This window comes from Azolla caroliniana, unplaced genomic scaffold, assembly GCF_043228905.1.
Source record: "Azolla caroliniana isolate FFs.n. ecotype wild unplaced genomic scaffold, voAzoCaro1.0.p SCAF_1, whole genome shotgun sequence".
In the NCBI taxonomy this organism is placed as follows: domain Eukaryota; kingdom Viridiplantae; phylum Streptophyta; class Polypodiopsida; order Salviniales; family Salviniaceae; genus Azolla; species Azolla caroliniana.
This window is the reverse complement of record NW_028230436.1, coordinates 26,420,907-26,441,079: the sequence shown is the minus strand read 5'-3', so window position 1 is coordinate 26,441,079 and position 20,173 is coordinate 26,420,907. Positions and strand designations below refer to the sequence as shown.

The 20,173-nt window shown below is 35.8% G+C and overlaps 1 protein-coding gene across 2 annotated transcripts; it reads left to right on the top strand.

Annotated features, from left to right (window-relative positions):
- Nucleotides 1-1,493: 1,493 nt before the first annotated feature.
- Nucleotides 1,494-19,656, top strand: LOC147869314 (intermediate cleaving peptidase 55, mitochondrial-like). 2 transcript variants are annotated; one of them, XM_087328166.1, is made up of 16 exons: nt 1,494-1,667; nt 5,429-5,533; nt 10,694-10,957; nt 11,237-11,329; nt 11,798-12,007; nt 12,283-12,386; nt 13,041-13,107; nt 14,441-14,548; nt 14,984-15,076; nt 15,853-15,937; nt 16,635-16,705; nt 17,422-17,477; nt 18,160-18,220; nt 19,213-19,270; nt 19,344-19,408; nt 19,483-19,656. In XM_087328166.1, coding segments are annotated over exons 1-15 (1,488 nt in total). In that variant the 5' UTR covers nt 1,494-1,556; the 3' UTR covers nt 19,346-19,408; nt 19,483-19,656. The 2 variants fall into 2 exon arrangements, with proteins under 2 accessions (XP_087184292.1, XP_087184297.1); XM_087328171.1 differs by lacking the exons at nt 19,344-19,408; nt 19,483-19,656 and having other exon boundaries at nt 15,857-15,937; nt 19,213-19,245.
- The last annotated feature ends 517 nt before the right edge of the window (nt 19,657-20,173 follow it).

The following is a 20,173-nucleotide window of genomic DNA, read 5'->3' as shown; positions in this document are numbered from 1 at the left end:
CCCTCCGGCACCCAATTCAAAATGTCAGCCACCTTACAACTTTGTGCATGAAGTTGCACCCAAAGTGGATTGACGATGTGGAGCCTCTCAAACAACTCTTGGGGTAGGCGTGTACTCCATCCACATGATGAACAAACTCATGGTCCATCAGATGTCATTTTCCCCGCTTTGCACATTGTCCCTCCCCCACATTTGTGATCATTTACATTTTTATCAGATTTTGTTCCATTTTTAACATTTTAATAGATTTAATAAAGTTATACAATCCATTTTGACATTTTAATAGAAAACCCTAAACCATTTGAACATTATTTTTATCTTGGTTGTTGCAAAAACCCTAATATTTCAAACTACGTTTTCAAATAGCAATAAAACCAATTTTTAAGAAACTTAACAAGCAAAAAATTTAGTGACATTCCAGTCATTTATTAGGGGAAAAATGTCCAAAAATTGTGAAATTCTAGTCATTGATTAGCGGTTTACCTTGATATTGTGAATTAAAGATAGCATAAGTCTTCTATTATCATGTCATTATGATACAAAGGTAAAATTGAGAAGAGAGTTTGCCCAAATGGAAGGTCCCAATGGAGACCGAGAGGTCATGGGTTCAATCCCTATGTTCCACAGTGGCATCTAGTAGATGTAGTGAGCACTAGTAGTGTAACAACTTACCACTAGGGTAAACTAATTACGATAAGAGAGAGAGAGTACTCTCAAAACCCTATTATGCATAGTATGTAAATATATGCATTTGTCTACCATAACATTCGTTTTCATATGTTGGCAAACAAATGCGTATGTTATTCAAATATTCGTGTTTTTTTTTTTCCAAAACAGTTATATTTTCCTTTTGCTCACACATGCACAACTTCTCGCGCCATCAGTTTCTACACATCAACGTGATGATGAGCTCCTCTCCTCTCCCATCTAGCCTTCAATGATCTGTTGCTTGAGCCTTGCATAGTGCATCTTCCCCACCATTAATTTTTGCATACCAACGAGACACCAAGCTGCCCGCCTCTCCCATCTAGGTGTGTTTAGGGTTAATAATAGGGTTTAAAGTTTAAAGTTTTAAACTTTAGGTCATAGTATGTAGTATGTGGTACAAAAATTTATGTAAATTTTCTGTAATTTTTATAATTTTTTTGTAATTTCTATAAAATTTCTGTAATTTCTTTGTAACTTTTGTAATTTCTGTAATTTCTATAATTTGGAAGCAATTTCTGTAATCTGTATAATTTTGAAGTAATTTCTATAATTTTGAAATAATTTCTGTAATTTCTGTAAATAGTGAATCCAAAAGTATGGTATTTACCATTCTTCGAGGGTGGGTAACTTTGACACATTCGTACACGCGAATGCACGTATGGGTCATACTATGCTATTATGTATTATTTGTAAAATTGTAATTTATCAACGACTTTCAAAGTCACAGGAGCTATATCTGCAAATTCATTAACATTTCATTAAATAGTCAGCAATACAGAGGAGGTTTTTCTAGGGTTTAGCAGGGAGAAAAACTCGCAGAGCCGAGCCGGCCTGAGCTGAGCTAAACTATGGCATCTCGTCTGCGCGGTGTTTTGTCTGCATCTTCACGCACCCTGCAGCACACGAAGAAACAGATACAGAGGAAATCCTTCTTCTCATACGGCCGTCAGAGAGATACGGTTAGTTTTTCACCTTCCGCTCTGATCAAATGTCAAGAAAACAAAAAAATTTGGCATATTGATACTATGGTAGGGTTCCTAAATAATATAGATGCTCTAATTTTTCATCATTGTTAAGGTCATCATACAAAGTACCTGATGATGTCGGGCAATTGAAAAATTGAATGATCATGTGTAGCAAGTTAGTGTTTTTTTTTCCTAAGAGTATATTATTAACCGTTCTGGATCATTTTTCTAGCTCTTGGGGTTGCAAGTGTTCCATGAGGTGAAAACATCAAATCACACATTTTCCTCCGTTAATGTTCATTCACTCAATAGGAGTGAATGTGGAAATAAATAGAAACAAGCTTCAGAGTTTTTAAATATATTAATACGCAGATGATGTACACATATGATGAATGTGAATTGATCATATCGATGCTATAAGTGATCTATTGATAAGATCAGTGATTGTTAAACCTATCATTACTTAGTAGATATGATTGGTTGAGGAATCCTGGGAAGTTGGTTGGAAAGATGAAATAAGTGTTTCATCAATTTTAATGGTGATTGTTGAAACATTGGTTGCCAGTCAATGTGATTGGTTGAGGATCAAGACACCAAGACTCAAGACGATGTGACTGTGATGAATGGAAGTGATCAAGGCTGGCCCATCAATTAGATAAGTGGATGTTGAAGTTTATTGGTTATTTGATATGATTGGATTTAGCCTTGAGGGTTAGTTCATAAGGGGGGTGATGTAGTAAATGGAAGTGAATGGATAGATAAAATAAAGGATCGATCCATGAAATGAAATAGTATTGAAGCCAATCCACAATTAGTTGTTATGATTGGTTGAGAATCATGACTAAGCATTTTACCCAGGAGAAGTCAGTGATTAAAATAGCATGGTGATTGATTGACCAATTTTAGGAGGCCGAGTGTTTATAAATCACGAAGACGATGAAACTTGTTTTAACTGGATCCATGAAGAAGGTGCCTGACCCTGCACGAAGAAATTGTTCCACCATTGCAATGTATTACCCTTCAAGAAGGTGGCTGCATTGCTCAATTTTTAGGACTCAGTGAAGTTCCACCTTGTAGTAGTTATGTCAAATTCTTTATAGAAGGTAAAGCCTTCGAATTTATCTTGCATACTGCTGAACATTTCATGCTTTATTGCTGCAATCCGTCTGCATAATTCTTTGCTTTCTTTGAAGGTGTCAAGTGGTCATAAATAGGTGTTTGTGAAAATGGCGCTCCACGATTAGTCATTTGTAAGCCCTCCTTGTATGAATGGTTTTTACTGCTTCCAGCTATATTAGCGCTGCCTGCGTATGGTTGAGCTAAAGTATTTGGTGCAAAATATCTGTCAGGGTTTACAATATTCCCAGAAGCCCCTTGAAAACCTGGTTGAATCCCAATATCTGTACATTGAATTTGTTACGGTAGTTTGCATTGATCCCAATACATTTGTTGGCATATAGGATTGGAAACATTTAGGAATTAGATCTACGGCTTTGAACCCATTTGAGTAACCAGGCTGTGAAAAGGGTGGTGAAATTATTGGATAAACAATTTGCTCACTGATTTCTCAATGAAACATTTCATCCATACCAAAAAGGTCCAGTTTTAACCTCCTTATCATCTTGTCTCTGGTCGGCCATTGGCTGAAAACTCTTTCTTTTATGTATACTTCGATCTATACCTAACTGTGTGCCACTTTTTGAGGAAACAAATGATCAAATCCCATTTATGGAATCATGAATCTGACATAAGGAACTTTCAGATTGAAGTAAAGTCCCAATGGAACCACCAAATTTGCTTAATTTCACCACTGGAGGAGTTTCATTCAAACAATGAAAGATTAATTAAGATTTTGAACTCACTATGGCTTCATTTCGCATCCACGACTATATTGCGCTTGCACAAAGAATTCGACACCAGTTGCCCCCCAAAGGCTGCCCCAACCTCTGGGTATTCTTTCTTAACTAATAATAGAGGATAATATAATAAGATAGATCTCAAAACCTAGAAAGACAGGTATTAGTTTAAGCCATGATTTATGCAGATTTTTGGCTCTTGAACATAATTCCCTTTTCCCTTCAAAATTGAAAATTGATTTTCCATCACTTCAAAAAAATATCTTAGTTCTCTCACTTATAACTTTTAGGTGAAGGTTTTGTGGAGGGCTTCACTTAAAGTGAATTTATCAGGCACAACTTTACAACTAAACTCACCTCCACCCATATAAGAATCCAATGCTAACTGGATTGAATACGTGCTAATCCAGGGCCTGCCAACAATGGTTTCCTATGGTCTAATGACCATTGGCTCTTGACTTTTTCACATTGAACAGCCATTCTTGTTGTGCCCAATTTCAAGAATTTTGAGGAGCAAGTAAAACGCAAATAATTAAACAATTCTACAAAGAGAACAGAAATAACAGCTCCTGGTGACAGACCCTCTTGAAACAATATGAGAATGTCTAAAATATATGCTACATGTGCGGGACACACTATAATGGTCTGAATGAAACATGCGATAAATATTATCATGGGTGTGGAGCCAATGTCCAATCAGTCACAAATAATATTGCAGAAATATCTCTTCCATTTTGCTTGAGATGTGCATCCATGAACTAATGTTCAATTTGGCATTCTGTTCGTGTGCAAAGCATGTTAAAATGAAGGAATATAAGACCTCCATTTCCAACTACCTTAATTATTGCTAAAAGTAAGAACTTCACACTTTCCAATTATGCATACCTATGCAAATTAATGGTTGCTTGCATATTGTACATAGTTTCTTGCTCTTCTTGGGTAAGCTTTCTCATCTTACATGATGATATTAGCATGTCCCAATATTCATTAGCATGTTATTTTTTTGTGTGGTCATTTATATCAACCTGACACATTGAGTTATTTTCTCATTCAAAACATTAACCAAACTATCAATTATAGTGGTTGTAGAATCATCGTTCAATCTTCTACGAGCTTCTTTAGCATCCTTGAGGTATTTGGGCGAGGTACAACAGTGTAGCCAGAGAAGTGCAACATCTATGTATAAATATGCAAGGAACCTTAATTCATCAACGAGAGAGAATTGTATCCAGAATCAAACTTTCTTTGCCAAGTGCCTTCAATTGGTGACATTGCATTCTGAGGCAATTAGGTTGACCCATTGCATGGCTTAACTTAGAAAGTTGAAGGGAGCTGCACGATTTAACTTAAATCTGGTGAATATGCGGCATAGGTAGGCTTATTTTTAATGTAGGAGACTATATGTAAGGCTCAATTCATGTAAGGTGGTTATGGCTTCTGTAAGGTGGTTATATACAAAAGCCCAAATTTTTAATTGAAAAACCCTGAAATTTTAAGTTGTTCCACAACTAAAAAAATTTGAAATTCCACTTCATACTAGTGTCTCTATGGGCGTGTATACAATGTATAAAATTATTTTGATGTGATGAATGTATGACATAAACTTACCCTGGAAGGCTATTGGGTGGCTGATTTTATATCTAGAAACTGTGCATGTAGAAACAATCTCGCCCATGACCATGCAAATCTATTTTGTTTCAATATTCTTTATTCAAAATACATAGCAGAAATATTTTGATAAATTATAGAGAATTAACTAGAAGAAGTTTTAGCCAATTTCATGCTTTATATTTATAGTTTGAACTAAAGTGGGTCTAGTACTATATGCTTTTCAGGTGCACTTTTGGTTCCAGGAGGATTTGGATCTTTTGATAATGCTTATTGATTGGTGATGTGCAGGTTGACATTAGACTGCTGAGAACCATGGTTCTTTCTAGAGATTTGTCAACTGCTGCAGTAGTGGATTTGGATGCTGGGCAGCCGATTCCTGAAACTCATCCAGAGGTGAATAGAGATATATCTATCCACGTATGCATAGAAAGATAATATAAATAGATCAAGGTCTGTTGGACTTGGTGAGAATATCTGGATTGACTATGAGCCTCTGGTTGCAATCTTATTTCCACCTTTAAATCATATTGCAGACTTCTGTTGGTCAATCTAATCAAAAGATGCAGATAATTTCATGTTTTCCATGTAGGTTACTTTGATAAATGCTTTATCCCAATTGATATCATCTGCTAATTGTTCAAATTTGAAACTCACTGTTGAAGGGGAATGACCTGAAAATGTTGATACAATGAACATGACAAGATACCCTAAATGACGATATATCTCAGAGGTAGCTCAAGTATACAATTGAACAGTGTTCAGAAATACTATCTATATTGGCCAGCTATGTCTTTTGTCACAATAACGCCAGTTCTTATTGCTAACATAGGGCAGCCCCACATCATACTAGGTACAATGTTGAATGTAGAAAAACATGAACATGTAAGCATGCGAGATCAATATTTCAATGCCTTATAGGGAGACAGAAGAGAGCATTCTTTGGTATGGTGGAACAGAGATTCATCATATTTTTTTGAGTCAAGATAGCAAGATATAAGGAAGTAGAAGATAGAATGACAGTTTTCTGAAATATCTAAAGACAGGGATATAGAAACTAAAAACAATTACGGGGTTTAACATATAGTTGGGATTAAAGTAATAGAAGCAATTTTGCAAAACAAAAGCCTATTGCTTAAAAGAATATACAAGGTAGGAGTGCGCGCACACACACACACACACATATATGCTCTTAGAAGAAGAGCTTTAAATATTGATATGACAGCTAAGTTATGGCCTCATAAATACCTATTTAATGCTGAGTAGAATCTTGTGCAAGGATCCCATTCAAACTACAAAAAATATTCTTTTAGAAGTTGTAGTACAGCTTTGAAACGAGACCATACAACTTTTAACAAGAATTAGAATATATTAAATAATATAAACTTGTCTTCTAGTTTTGTTAGAGAAACCTAAAGAGCCTTTAATACCAGCACAAGAGGGCTTGGAAGATGTCTCATGACAAACAAATACCATAGCACTGATTTCCTAGAGCGTTGAAATGTGCTTTTGAAGAAACTTTATCGATATACTATGGCAGCCTACTCTTCCATCTTCACAAGACATGCCAATTTCCTATATGTGTTTCACTTGCCAGATGTTGATGAATGCAATTGGAAAACAGTAGAATAGGAAAGCCTAAGACCATCTGGGCTTGGTAGGAAAACTTTTTTGTATGTGCCTGATACCTTGGCTCCACTTCTTGTGCATATACTTAATAAGTTAATTGTTAGGGATTCCTGACTAGATGGACATCTAGCTCAAGGGCCACCATGAACCTCATATTGAAGTCATGGGCTCTTGTTGAAGACAGCAGAGCCCATTGGAATATATATTGCTACTTTGCAGGTTTTTGTGAAGCCTTTGACACAGTGCCACGAGCTAAATTTATGCAATAACAACAAATTATTGAGGTACCAAAGGATATGCAGCTGGGATTTATAAACTTTATGAGATGATGTCAAGGAAGGTTAAGGCTCCAAGAGGAGCATTAGACAAGTTGATCAGCACCGTTAGGGTAAACAAGGATGTCCTGTATCCAAGGGTTTGTCAGAGGCGGTGGCTAGCACAATCGGAGTGAAGCAAGGATGCCCACTATCACCCACTCTCTTTGGTCTCTATATAGATGAGGTACATTACATAGAGAGATTCGGGGGTTGGGAAGCACACCTAGCAGGTATAGCTATCAAATATTACTATATGCTGATGATATTGTGCTGATTTCTGACTCTCTAGAGGGACTACAAAGACATCTAAATGCCTTAAACCTATTTTGTACGGACAAAGGTTTGTCAATCAACATGGATAAAACTAAAGTGATGGTGTTTAACACCACTCAAGCATGGGTAACAAGATCAGAATCAGAATTCTTCTTGGGAGAGGAAAAGGTGGAATACACATGCTCCTACACATACCTAGGAGTAACATTTATAGGGCCTAGGTTCTCCTTACAGGAGGCTGCTTGTGCTCGACTTTCTCGTGGATATGCAGCCCTTGGTGCTCTTGAGAGACAATGTGCACATTTGTAGTTCCAAGAGCCACGTTCTAAGCTGTGGTTATTTGATACACTTGTCACACCAAATCTTCTCTATGGAGTAGGAACATGGGGAACAAGTCTTAACAAGGCAAATCATTGGAAAGATTTAGAGAGACCTTTAGTGTCAATGATTGCTCGCATGATAAGGAGCAAAGCATCGGTGCCCCACGATATAATTTGGGCAGAGATGGGAGCAACACCTATAATCACTGAGGCATTATTCCGATTGGTGACATTTATCCAACATCTTTGGGAGCTCCCTCAACAAAGGTACCCAAGGTTGGCACTTATGTCATCAAGACAACTTGCTGAAAATGGAGACATTCATTGTTGGTATGCTGAAATGCAGCAATGGTTCGAGTCACATGGCATGAGTATAAATGCACTACTCCCGTTCTAATATACCTTGGACTGTCCCCATCTAAATATGACCAAAGTGGAAAAGAATAGAGTGATCCGAACTGATATTATTAACTTGGAAAACAAGATAACATGGATCAGTCCCAAAATACCACTTGGTACAAATATGGCCCACTATAAGACACACTTCTTACACACATCGGAGGATGGATTCATCATTAGGCCACCTTATATGGACATACATCTATCCTATGTGATGTGTAGTGTGATATGGCAGCTGTGAACTTCATCACATCAGTTACAGATTGAGGTAGGCAGATATACATGACTACCTCTAGAAGAGAGAATTTGCCAATTGTGTCATCAAGGAGTGGAATCCGAAGCATACTATGTTTGTCACTGTAGTGTCTTTTATGAAATCAGAGGGAGATACCATTGCCTCTTTAAACAAGGCTTTGGTCCACTACTCAATGTAATGGAATATGAGGACCGACGGTGCCTAGGACTTTTCTTGCTAGAGCTCAAGAGACATCAACGAAAGTTGTTAAAGAATATAGCCACACAAGCTCATCCACAAAGAACAATCACAACTTTCTTTAGCCCCATCACTCCTACTAATGCTACAAGTCAATCACGGGATACACAAATGGGCTCCCGACCAGGACATAACAAAGGGGTTACAATTGATCGGCAATAGCAATTTGCCGTGCACGTAGACCCCGGCCCCATGGATCACGACCTCGACACCCTTGTCATCGATAGATAAAAGCCATTATCTCCCGCCATCGTAGGTGCTTCCCTCGCTTCGGAGATATTTCCATTCTGGATCGACCTATGCTAGAGATCTTTCGAAGACAAAAGCTACAATATATCTAACTTGATAATCTCACATGTGCTGAAAACCAGATTCCCTTGTCTCTTTTTATCTTATATACTTTTATATTTACGAAGTATTGTTTACTTATTTTTTTGATTTGTTGTTCTCAAAGACAAGACAACACTTCAGATGTAATCTCTTGTTTGGTCTTCTAGGCCATTTTGGCCTCTTAAAAGACGTTAATATATCTTTCTTTCTTCTTTCTTCTCTCTGTCTTTGCATCAGTGAGATTTCTAATTACACATGTAGATTGAGTGAACTTGGTACTACTCATATCCACACTTCTGTATGCAGCTGGTTTGATCTTGACAGAGAGCCCAGAGGGTGCACAAAAACATGTAAATGATCTATGTGCCTTTGTGAAGAAAGAATTCTCTCAGTGAACCTTGGTGAGATCAAGGTTATGTTATTATGAAATCAGAGGAAGAAAACATTGTCTCTTTAAATAAGGATTTGGATATCTCCGTAGTAACTTTTTCAAGGCTTGTATTTGGAGACACCCATAACATATCTGTTGCACAACAATAGGGCCGGGCAGGATATCAATGATCGTAACTGAAGATAGAGATTGCACGATAGACATATGGCTTTGGAGACTGCACCTGTCAGCGTTACAAATTGGGAAATTGAATTTTAGGTGCATTATATGTGTCATTGACTGGTCTATTATGAGTTTGGAGGAAGATACCATTGTTTCATGAGAAGGATTTGAATTTATCTGTAGAGTGATGGAGTCCAATGATCAAAGATGATTACTGCGTTTTCCTCTAAGAGGTGGATGCTGATCAATCCACCTAGAGACAGAAATTGACAGATTTATTCTACACGTGTACTACCAGTGATCCTCATGGTGTACTGGCAAGCATACCAACCAGTGTGGATTCATGTCAGGCATCTAAAGTCATTTCTCTTTGTTGTGGACATTGCTGATGCAAACCAGGACCAGGACTAGAACTAGAACTAGAACACGAATTTGAATTTTTTCACATCAGACTTGTATGATTTCTTGTTGCATTGAAGTTTCCGCTTAAAATGCCAAATGTTCTATTAATTGTATAATAGCTACTCACTCAATGATACTGGTAACTTGATATTGACTATGTTATGGGTTTTCTTCTCTCTAGTTATAATAGAAGGCTGTATCAAGGTCATAATGGCTAAATTAGCTGCACATTAGGTAGATAAAAACACAAATTCATCTCAATGCCGATTCCCCTAAATTGACAATGTTATGGTTTTTCTTCTCTCTAGTTATAATAGAAGGCTGTATCAATGTCATAATGGCTAAATTAGCTGCACATAAGGTAAATAAAAACACAAATTCATCTCAATGCCAATTCCCCTAAAATTGCAGTCTCAAGGACATCATAGGCGAAATACTGTGCCAGAGATGATCTGAAAGGGAAATCACATGTACATTATTATTATTATTATTATTATTATTAAAAGTAGGATCTGTGCAGTGGGTTTTTTTATTAGGAAAGCATGGAACAATAGGTCTTTAGTTTTCATGAGATATGTCCACATACCACTGTTTTTTGCTAAAATGACCTAATGGTCCGACTTTTGATAATCTGACAGGTCTAAGCATAAAGTAGTATTAGCATCTCTGATAATTTAGAACTACGTGTGCTCTCATTCATGAACAACAATATATATTACAAACATTCAGTAGATCAGGGTAGACATAGGACATTCTTATATTTATTGTCCCTGGTTACATGTGCAATGTACTTGTTTGTAATCTGATCTATGTTAATTTCTGATCAGTATGATCTTGCAGGTTTTGCGACCTGGTGAAATCATGCCAGGTGTGACCTATGATGAAGTGGCATCGAGGAGAAAAAAGTTGCTGTCATCACTGCCAACTGGAAGTATAGTCATATTGCATTCTGCTCCTGTTAAAGAAATGACTGTTTTGGTGCCGTATCCATATCGCCAGAGTGCTGACTACTTATATTATACTGGTTCGCAACAGTCTGGAGGCATAGCAGTAATTTTTGGGGCAGGCCAGCTGTGCATGTTTATGCCTGACCCCCCAATAGAGGTATACATATCAAGTGACATTTACCAGAATACTCCTCATTTCTCATGAAACTATTGCTCTAGAGAAAAAGGGAAATTGTGGATAGAAGAGTACTTGGAGAATTTTGTAAAAAGAGGGGTATTTTATTTATAGAATGTTGAAGATACTACGGGTGTTCCTAGAATTACGTAAAAAATGAGGTGTATTTTGGTAATTATTCCAAATTTTAATTGGATTATAATTTGTGCATTCAAATTATTTGAAGGATGGAAAATTTTCTTGAACTTGGATTCTTTGTAGGGTGCATTTTGGGAAGGACGTAAAGCACTTGCCCCTCAAGCTTTGACTGTTTTCAAAGCAGATCGTGCTTATGACATGAATGATTTATCCAAGGTAACTGATGACTCTTCATATAAAGAAGTTGACAACATGTAGCTAGTTTATTTGAAATTGGTGGTAATGTAATTGAAGCAAAAGTAAAAAAGCAGGTTTTGAAACAGTAACTAGAAGATTCAAATATGGTAGTACTTTGCGTTGCAGTCTATGAAGTGTGTTGTCAAAGTTTGCATGTTCCTTTTTTCAGTGCTTATTGCCATTTCAAATCCATGGAAAAATGATTAATTATTAAGTAGACTATGGTGTGAGGTTTCTTAAATAAATAAATAAATAAATAAATATCTGAAGTTCTAAAGAAGTTTCTTATTTCGTCATTAAAACATGAATGGAATATATGCATGAAATAATAGTTATTTGTTAATTCGTGGTTGTTGTACCTTCTACTTATTTGATTATTATTGATGATGTTTTATATTGTATACCGCAGTTTTCTTTATAGATAGAATGTGGGTTTTGGTTTTACAGCATCTCCCCCAGCTTCTAAAACAGTCCAAGGGAGTCTATGTGGACAATGAATTGCCTTCAGATTCTGAACTTGGACAGCTACCAGCTTTCAAGGAGGCAACGCAAGAAAAGAAAGTTCATAGTATACAAAAACATAGTCACGAAGCTCGTTGGATTAAGTCCCCTTCAGAAATTAATCTGATAAGACATTCAGCTGGAATTGCTTGTCAGGTGAGAGTACAATCTTTCTTATAATAGACATCCTGATATGTGGGTGTATTTGATAATGTACATCACTTTACATATAATGATTCAATGTAGTGATTCGTGTAACATTTGCACATACATGAAATTTCACATTGTCATTCATGTATAGATGATTGGCTCCTAGACAAAGTATCTAGAGTGTGCAAAAAGAATTTTCATTTCATTTCATGTTAAGCATGTACTTAGTTTAGTATGTCCGATACTTGCTTACAAAAGAACTCATCTTGTGAATACTGTAGGCATTTTTGCAAACCATGAAGGTGTCTCGGACAAGGATGCATGAGCATCTTTTAGCAGCTACTATAGAGTATGAGTGTAAAATTAAAGGAGCTCAGCGTATGGCGTGAGTATTTGTACTCATCTCTTCTTCTGTGGTAATTATATAGGTAGAAAAAGATTCATTAATATATATAAGTGATGTTGCTGTCCTTTGTTCTTAGGATACAAATATTTTCGTATTTTGGAGCTTCAAGTGAAGCTGTAAGACTCATATATATTATCTTTTAATTGTTTAATTGATAGTCTGAATATGTATCAGGTGCGCTGTCCAGATGTTGATTAGAGTGATCCTGATTTGCCTTTTTAATGTTTTACAGTGAATCTCCACCCTGAATCTTCCAAGTCATAGCTGAATTTGTATCTTTCTCTTCTATTAAAATTAAGGGTCTTTTCTTGCAACCTTAGTTTATGTTCAAAAGTTTCTCTTCACACTCTTGGATAATAGTTTAGGAGAATTCAAATGAATTCATTGTGGTGACAACCACCATATTGCTGATTGTATCTTGTTTAGTAGCGGAATATAGTTGACTGCCGGATTATTGCAAAAAGCTGGTTAATGATAGAGATAGAGGCATTTTGAGTGTGTATTCACACAGGCATCTGCATTGTTAGCATAATTTTTGATCATTTAGATACATAGGTTTTACTTACATCAATCTGCTTCTACATGTTTTCAATCTAAATTAATATCAGTTGCAAAAACATGTACTTTTAACAGTTTCCCACCAGTTGTTGCAGCAGGAGTAAATTCAACAGTCATTCATTATTCTCGAAATGATCAACCGGTATTTGTTGTCCTCCTGAATATGCGTGGTTTCATATGTTAGTATTATTTTGTTTCTATACAGTGCCATGTAAAGTATCAAGGCATTATACCAGTATCATTTTTTTCTTACAGAACATCTAAAATGATGTCCATACCATCCATTTTCGTTCTTATAGATTTTTATCCTAGATGTTTTTGGTTGTCCTCACATTGGAAACATGCGAAGTTAGAGACACTGCAAATGTTTAATTCTGATATGTAGTCTTGTTTCTAATTTGAGGTATAAATACTAATACCAAGTCAACATTGAATGAAGTTGTAATAAAAGGAGTGGGGCCTCACTTCCATCTGGTCTCTGTCATGAGTGGGTCTGATACAGAAAATTAAATAAGCATCCAATATGGGAGTCTAGGAATCTTGGTAATGGTAGTGTTTAAAAATTCCATATAAATGTTCTTAGTGTGACAGAAATATATACAGATATCTTTAAAAGTCTTTGTAATGGCAGGGCATGTAGATTCAATCAGAATAAGAGTGTGCATGTATCACTTTTATTAGGTTTTCTCACGGGTGATGAGCAATATGTTCAATGATTATCGTGAATGCCAACCTACTATTGTGGTGCTGGTAAAGAATCTAAATAAGACACACAAGCAGGAAAAGCCAAGTGAGCTGGCTCTCAAAGTCAAAGTCTAAATATGAGAGTCTCAGGACTTGGAAGGGGCAGGTCTTCTTTAATCTGTAGAGCTTTGTAGAGTGAGATGGAGAACTCCTGTACCTGGCAATGTATCTACTATTGTGAATGGTGAAGTTATCATCTACAGCATTGTTGGTTAAATCCTGTGTACTGTCTCTTCGCATGTCTGACTCTAGTGTCATTGTGTTGAGATCTTGTCATTGGTTATCTTATTTCTTGTGGTCATGGTGTAGTATCATATTAGGTCTGAAGGGATTAGCTCATCTAAGGGTGTCGTGACTATTAACAATAAATGTTAGTATTCATTAAATCCCGTGTTTTGTGTCTTTGTATATCTGAATGTAAAGATCTTGTCATTGTTTTATCTTCTCTCTTGTATTCGTGGCATAGTATCATATTAGGTCTTGAGGGATTATGTCATCTTAGGTTGTCCCAACTCTTAACAATAAATGTTTAAAGCAATCAATCGACATGCCAGAGTAGAGTTTAACTAACCATCTATTAAAGTCTCTTTCCATATCGTATTACTACTTGATTGTTGGTATCTGGTTGATTATACTACCACTTGCTAATGTATATGGTCACTCAATTAGAATATATAACTATATGTGTACTCATTGCAAGAGCCGAAAGATAACATCAAATAAAAATGCAGGTTCGAGAAGGCGAAATGGTACTGATGGATGCGGGATGTGAATATTATGGGTATGTCAGCGATATAACTCGCACATGGTCCCCTTCCGGAATTATTTCTAATGCTCAGGTGATGCCTCTTTAAGCTAATAGTTAGCTGGATATATATATCAATAAGAATTAATAAATGATATAATTATTAATCTTTGTGATACATAGGCACTTGGATAGTGCCATTTGATATCCATAGGCCAAAGATTAATCTCATAGACTGAGATGCACAGCCAAACTAACATTGATATCGCAGACTTATAGAGGCACAACTAACATCACAAAGTTCTAACTCCTCACAGAAAGTTCTCTTTTGGTATTAGAATACTGCATTTGTAAGTTCAGAATCTCTCAATGAGCTTTTCTATAAAAGGAATAGTCCAAATCTCATGTAAACGAATGGGAGAGTAGCTGGAACAATTTACTACAGAGGATGCATCAAATGCTATTCTTGAATCGTCTTAACACCATGTTCTCTAATGCATCTTGATGGTTTAAATTTTTTTCTATGCAGAAAGATATTTATGAAGTTGTTTTGGCAACATTTAAAGAATGCCTAAAGTTTTACAAACCTGGTGGAACCTTGCAAGAGATCCATCGTGCAGCAGTAAGTGTCCTTGCTCCAAAAGTCTACCATTTCCTCGTGATTGAGTTTACAAGCTGTTTTTGTTGTATTAAAAAATATTACTAATTTCTAACAATGACTGAAATTAATTGGAAAGTTATGCAAATAGGTCTCCTTAATGCACATACATATGATACAAAAATATATAGAGATATCTAAAGGTTGCTATTCGTGGAGCTCAAAGATCTGCCACATTGAGATTTTTTTTCTAATGCAAATCTGTAAATATTGCTCAATGTAGGACATCTATCATAAAATACTTCTTGGTCTTGTAGTTTTTTAATGACGCAATCTTTTGACAACTTCATTCATTTTATCAAACAGTGAAGAAGTTGTATCTTCAATGTTTGTTCAGGCGGGGTAGGTCAAGATGGATTATTTTACATATGATAGGGGGCAAGTAAAGCACATTCCTACCAATTATTTGTGCTGCTTTTACCAAAATATTTCATAATTTCAGTTTTTTGGCCCGACTTTGCTGACCAGGGTTCATGTCTATGCATGTATTCCAAACTGAGCCTCAGATTGGAGGCCATGGTTAATTGACATCATTTCTAGATTGGCAAATCCTGTTTGTATGCATTATTGTTCAGAGAAAAATGTTTTAGTTCAAAACATTGTGTCTATGTAATAGTTAATAAGTGTCTGATACAGCGGACCCTCGTGAAAAAGAAAATGCGATTAATCATTACATGAGTGGGAAAGATGGAAGGGGAAAGGGAGAGATGGAAATGTAAACTTGGTTCTTTATTTCCTAGACAGATAAGCTATGCAAAGCTGCCAGAGAACTTGGTATTATACAGAAACAGGAAGACTATGGAAAGATCAACCCGACTAGTGTTGGTACGTATAATTGTCTCCTACTTGGGCGTAATAAATAAATTTTTTCCATATTTTATGTTTGTATCACTTTGTACCACATATCGACCTTGGTGTCTGATCCATACATATGTCTAAATTCGACCATGTGTATATACAATTATTTTCTCCTGGTTTTACTCATCGTGGTTTTAATAGTCTAGTATTTTTTGTACACGTGTATTTTTCCCTAATTTGATGATCTATTAAGGTAGGCTCTTTCACGCTTATTTATTTATTTGTAAGAATTTGGAGTCATTGATGACTTCTACATCTTTTACCATAGTTCCTAGTATTTTTGGTTGCACCTCACTGTACCAGTGATTCACCCATTTTTCTCTGCATTTTGGCAATGTAACATCAAACTTACTTTAAAAAGAGTGCATCCCTGCAGGCGTGGAGTGTCCACTCCCTCAATGTGAAAGCTAAATTCAAAGTTAGATCTATAGAAGGTTTTTGTGGTTCTTCTTGCTACAGGATATTGTATGCGTACAATTGCAGAATGCTTTTTGTTTGTGAGGCATGCTTACTCTTAAAATTCATTCTTTGTTCTTTAGTACTTCGAGGTTCTTATGTAACAATGCATTCATTTAGGCAATATTTGGCATCTGTTATTCAAGATTCCTTTTGGCCAAGCTACTCGGTGTTATTGTGGAATCTAATTCTTACCTTAAACTTCTAGGACACTATCTTGGCATGGACGTTCATGATTGCAAAGGAATTCGAGAGGACCGCCAGCTCGTTCCTGGAGTGGTATGATCACGATTCCAAATTATCTTGATGTCTTGATATGAAGGTCTGTTTTTGTGCTAGTGCAGATATTGTAAGTTTCTTTCATTGACTGACAATTTCTGTGTAATAGCAGAACTGTTGAAGAGGGACACTATAACATATATTACAGCCTATAAATCATTTGTGGTTTATAGGTCACTTTTTATGTGATACGATTTCTCCTATTTTGGTGAATGGGCAGCATTGTGAACAGTGACATTGATGTTTCATCCTGTGCTAAATCATGTAAATGTGGAAGTATGAATATGGAGGTTTGTATCTGCCTGAAGAATCCCACATTTAAAATGCACACTGAGTTCCTAGGAGTGGGCTCTGGGAAAAAGACCATTCCGAGGGGTTTCATCTCTCTACCTCGTGTAGGGCAGTTCCTTTGCAAAAGAAGGTGGTCTGATTATGTTACTACCATATAACGTAATTGGTTGTGGCTTACCAATTTGAGATTTTAGCTACTCCTCAATGCCATGATGTACATGAGAGCTGCTGGCCTTGAGCACTGTGTGATATCAATATTACCTACCTTGCTGTACATTTATCTTTGGTGTAGAATTATTGGGGGTTATGCAGGGAACGTCAATGATGTAACATTTGATTAATAACTTGAGAACTGTAAATTTTAGGTATAATTTCTATATCTGATTTATATGTGTGAATTAATGATACATATTATTCTTATGCAGGTGCTGACAATTGAGCCTGGTCTGTATATACCTGTATCCGATGAATTTCCAAAATGGTATGGTACAAGGCTCTGCTATTTGTCAGATGATTATAAAAGTGTTGAGATGTGATGATATAATGAAGTTTCTTGTTGGCCAATTGATTCAGAGCAACTAGGTACAACTGAATTTTCAAATAATAAGAATAATGCAGTGTTAAGAAAGAAATTGCCGATTGTGATTACTGAATTAAAATAATAAAAAATCAGGTTCTGTGCTATCTTACATGGAACTAAATGTCCTTACTGCTAATCAACCTTAAGCAGAGTAGAATATGGAACTAAGTGTCCTTACTTACATGTTCCCAGTTCACAATAAGGAAGAGGAACTCTATTCTTATTCACATGGTTTTGAGGTTATATAATTGTCTATGCATTCTATCAGAGTAGTTTCAGAGATATAGGGATACATGGGAGTGGGTTGAGCATCGCAGACTGAGAATTCGTATGGGAAGAGATTTAGTTGGCCTACTACATGTTTGATTTTGATGGGATTAGAGTTTGACTCTTAACACTTGAGCTCATTGATGACGCTTTTGTAGTTAAAATATCTTATTGTGCCTAGGCCAGAGTATTCTATTTTTCTACCAGTTGCAAATATATATATATATATATATATATATATATATATATATATATATTTCTATGGAGTATTTCAAAATGGCATGGTTAATGTGGTAAATAATTTCTTTCAATGCAGTTTTCAAGGAATTGGGGTGAGGATTGAGGATGAAGTCCTAATCACAGAAACAGGAAATGAGGTTTGTTGTTATTCACATGTCACAGATTCTTTGATGTGGAAATTGATATTTTTTTGTAGATGTATATAGCCAAGTAGAAGGGGAAAATGCATATTTTGAAGCTTTTTGAATATAGGGTATACTGATTGTTTAAGCTATGAATGGGTTATTCCTGATATCTTTTAAACTACAGGGGCTAGAGTTGATATTACCCCATGTCTAGTGTAGGGAAAACCAGCAAAATACCCCAAGTTTTCTTTCCTTTGCTTGGTGCCCCTATTTTGTGTTAATTCTGAAATACCCTTGGTGAACCCTGTCTTTATTAATTATATGTGCTATTTGAGCAATTATCTTGTCATTTCAGGCCCCATTGTCAAGTATAAGTGCTATTTGAGCAATTGTATGGTCAATTCATCCTCTTTTTCAGTCTTTTAGGTGTTGACGATTTGCATTTGAAAGAGTAAGGGCATTTTGGTTATAAAGAAAACCTTGTTGGTATTTGGAGTTCGTTCCCATTCTATAAACATTATTATATATTTGAAGTACAAATTATCCTCAAAATATCCAACCCCAGACCTTAACTGTGTTAGTATGCAGCCCAGATACATGCTGCGTTTTATGAATGATTCCTTATACTCTTTGTGACATCAAAATAGAAGCTCCTTTTGCATTTTGTCAAAGTGGTATCAGTAACTTATTTAATGTTTTACTTTTCTGAGCTGCATTTACAGTGCTGCTGCTGTACTGCATACCTCTATATATAACTCGCTTCACTGCTTCTATCACTTGCTGCCACTATGCTGATAATAACCTATTGCTGTATCTCTATATTGTTTAGCTACTTTTGATTTGATGGATTGTTGTTTATAAATACCTCTAATGACAGAAGTAGATATAGATGATGAGATTTCTCTTGTAAAGTCTGGTTTCTCCAAAAAGTATATTTGTGTTCAAAGATGTTCTATACCTTCTTCAGCTTCAATAACCATGTATATTGTCACATACATTTACAGGTACTTACGGCTTCAATTCCTAAGGAAATAAATGAGATCGAGGCATGGCTACAATGTTGTAAGAATTTTACTACCCAAATTGTATTTTGTCTACTCTATTTTATACTTACATGATAAAGATCGAAATGCAGGACTTCTAAATGGTCCAGCTTGGTGTTTTTAAAAGCATATCAAGTGAAATGGTTTTACAGTTTAGGTAAAGTTTGGTAAGATTGATATAGATATGTAATTACGGAAATGCAATTCAAATATCTGTTTCATTACTTGCAGGGTCTAATGAAAACTACCTTGGACCACTCATTTTGGAATCAGAGATAGGTCAATCTAGTCTTCGAGTTTATTTAAGAAAATTCTTGGTTTTTGGTGGAGTCGCATAATTTGTAACATTTGTAAGAACATACGATACTCAATATATGCTATAAAGAAATATTTATTGGTAAAGAAGCTTTCATCACAGTTTAAGTTGGATATTATCTTTACTATTTATTAAGAATGTGTAGAAATGATCTGTATATTTGAGCACTAAACCTGACAAACTTCAATCACTCAAATCAAGATTATTTAAAAAAAAAGGTAAACATTCATTCAGGATAGTAACATTTCTTGAATTTAATGGGAAAGTTTTCCATCTAGAGAGGGTTTAAATTTTTAATCAAATCTTTCAAGAGCATATATATAATATATTGTGATTGAAGGGAAAATTTTCCAAACTGAAATACAAGCAAAACGTCCAGGTTTGACACTTAAATTGGGTCCAAAGCAAAACGTCCGTATCAGATTTACTTACTAATTTCCAGACCTCAAACTGTTTTAGGCAATTAATATTAAACCTTCATGCCTAGAACCTCTTTGTTCCAATCATTTCTAGTATGCATACGGAAGCTATCTCCATCTCATTTGTATGTAAGAGGTCAAAGTTATGTTTTTCATAGAAAGTATCAGCAAGCCTGGATTTTTATAA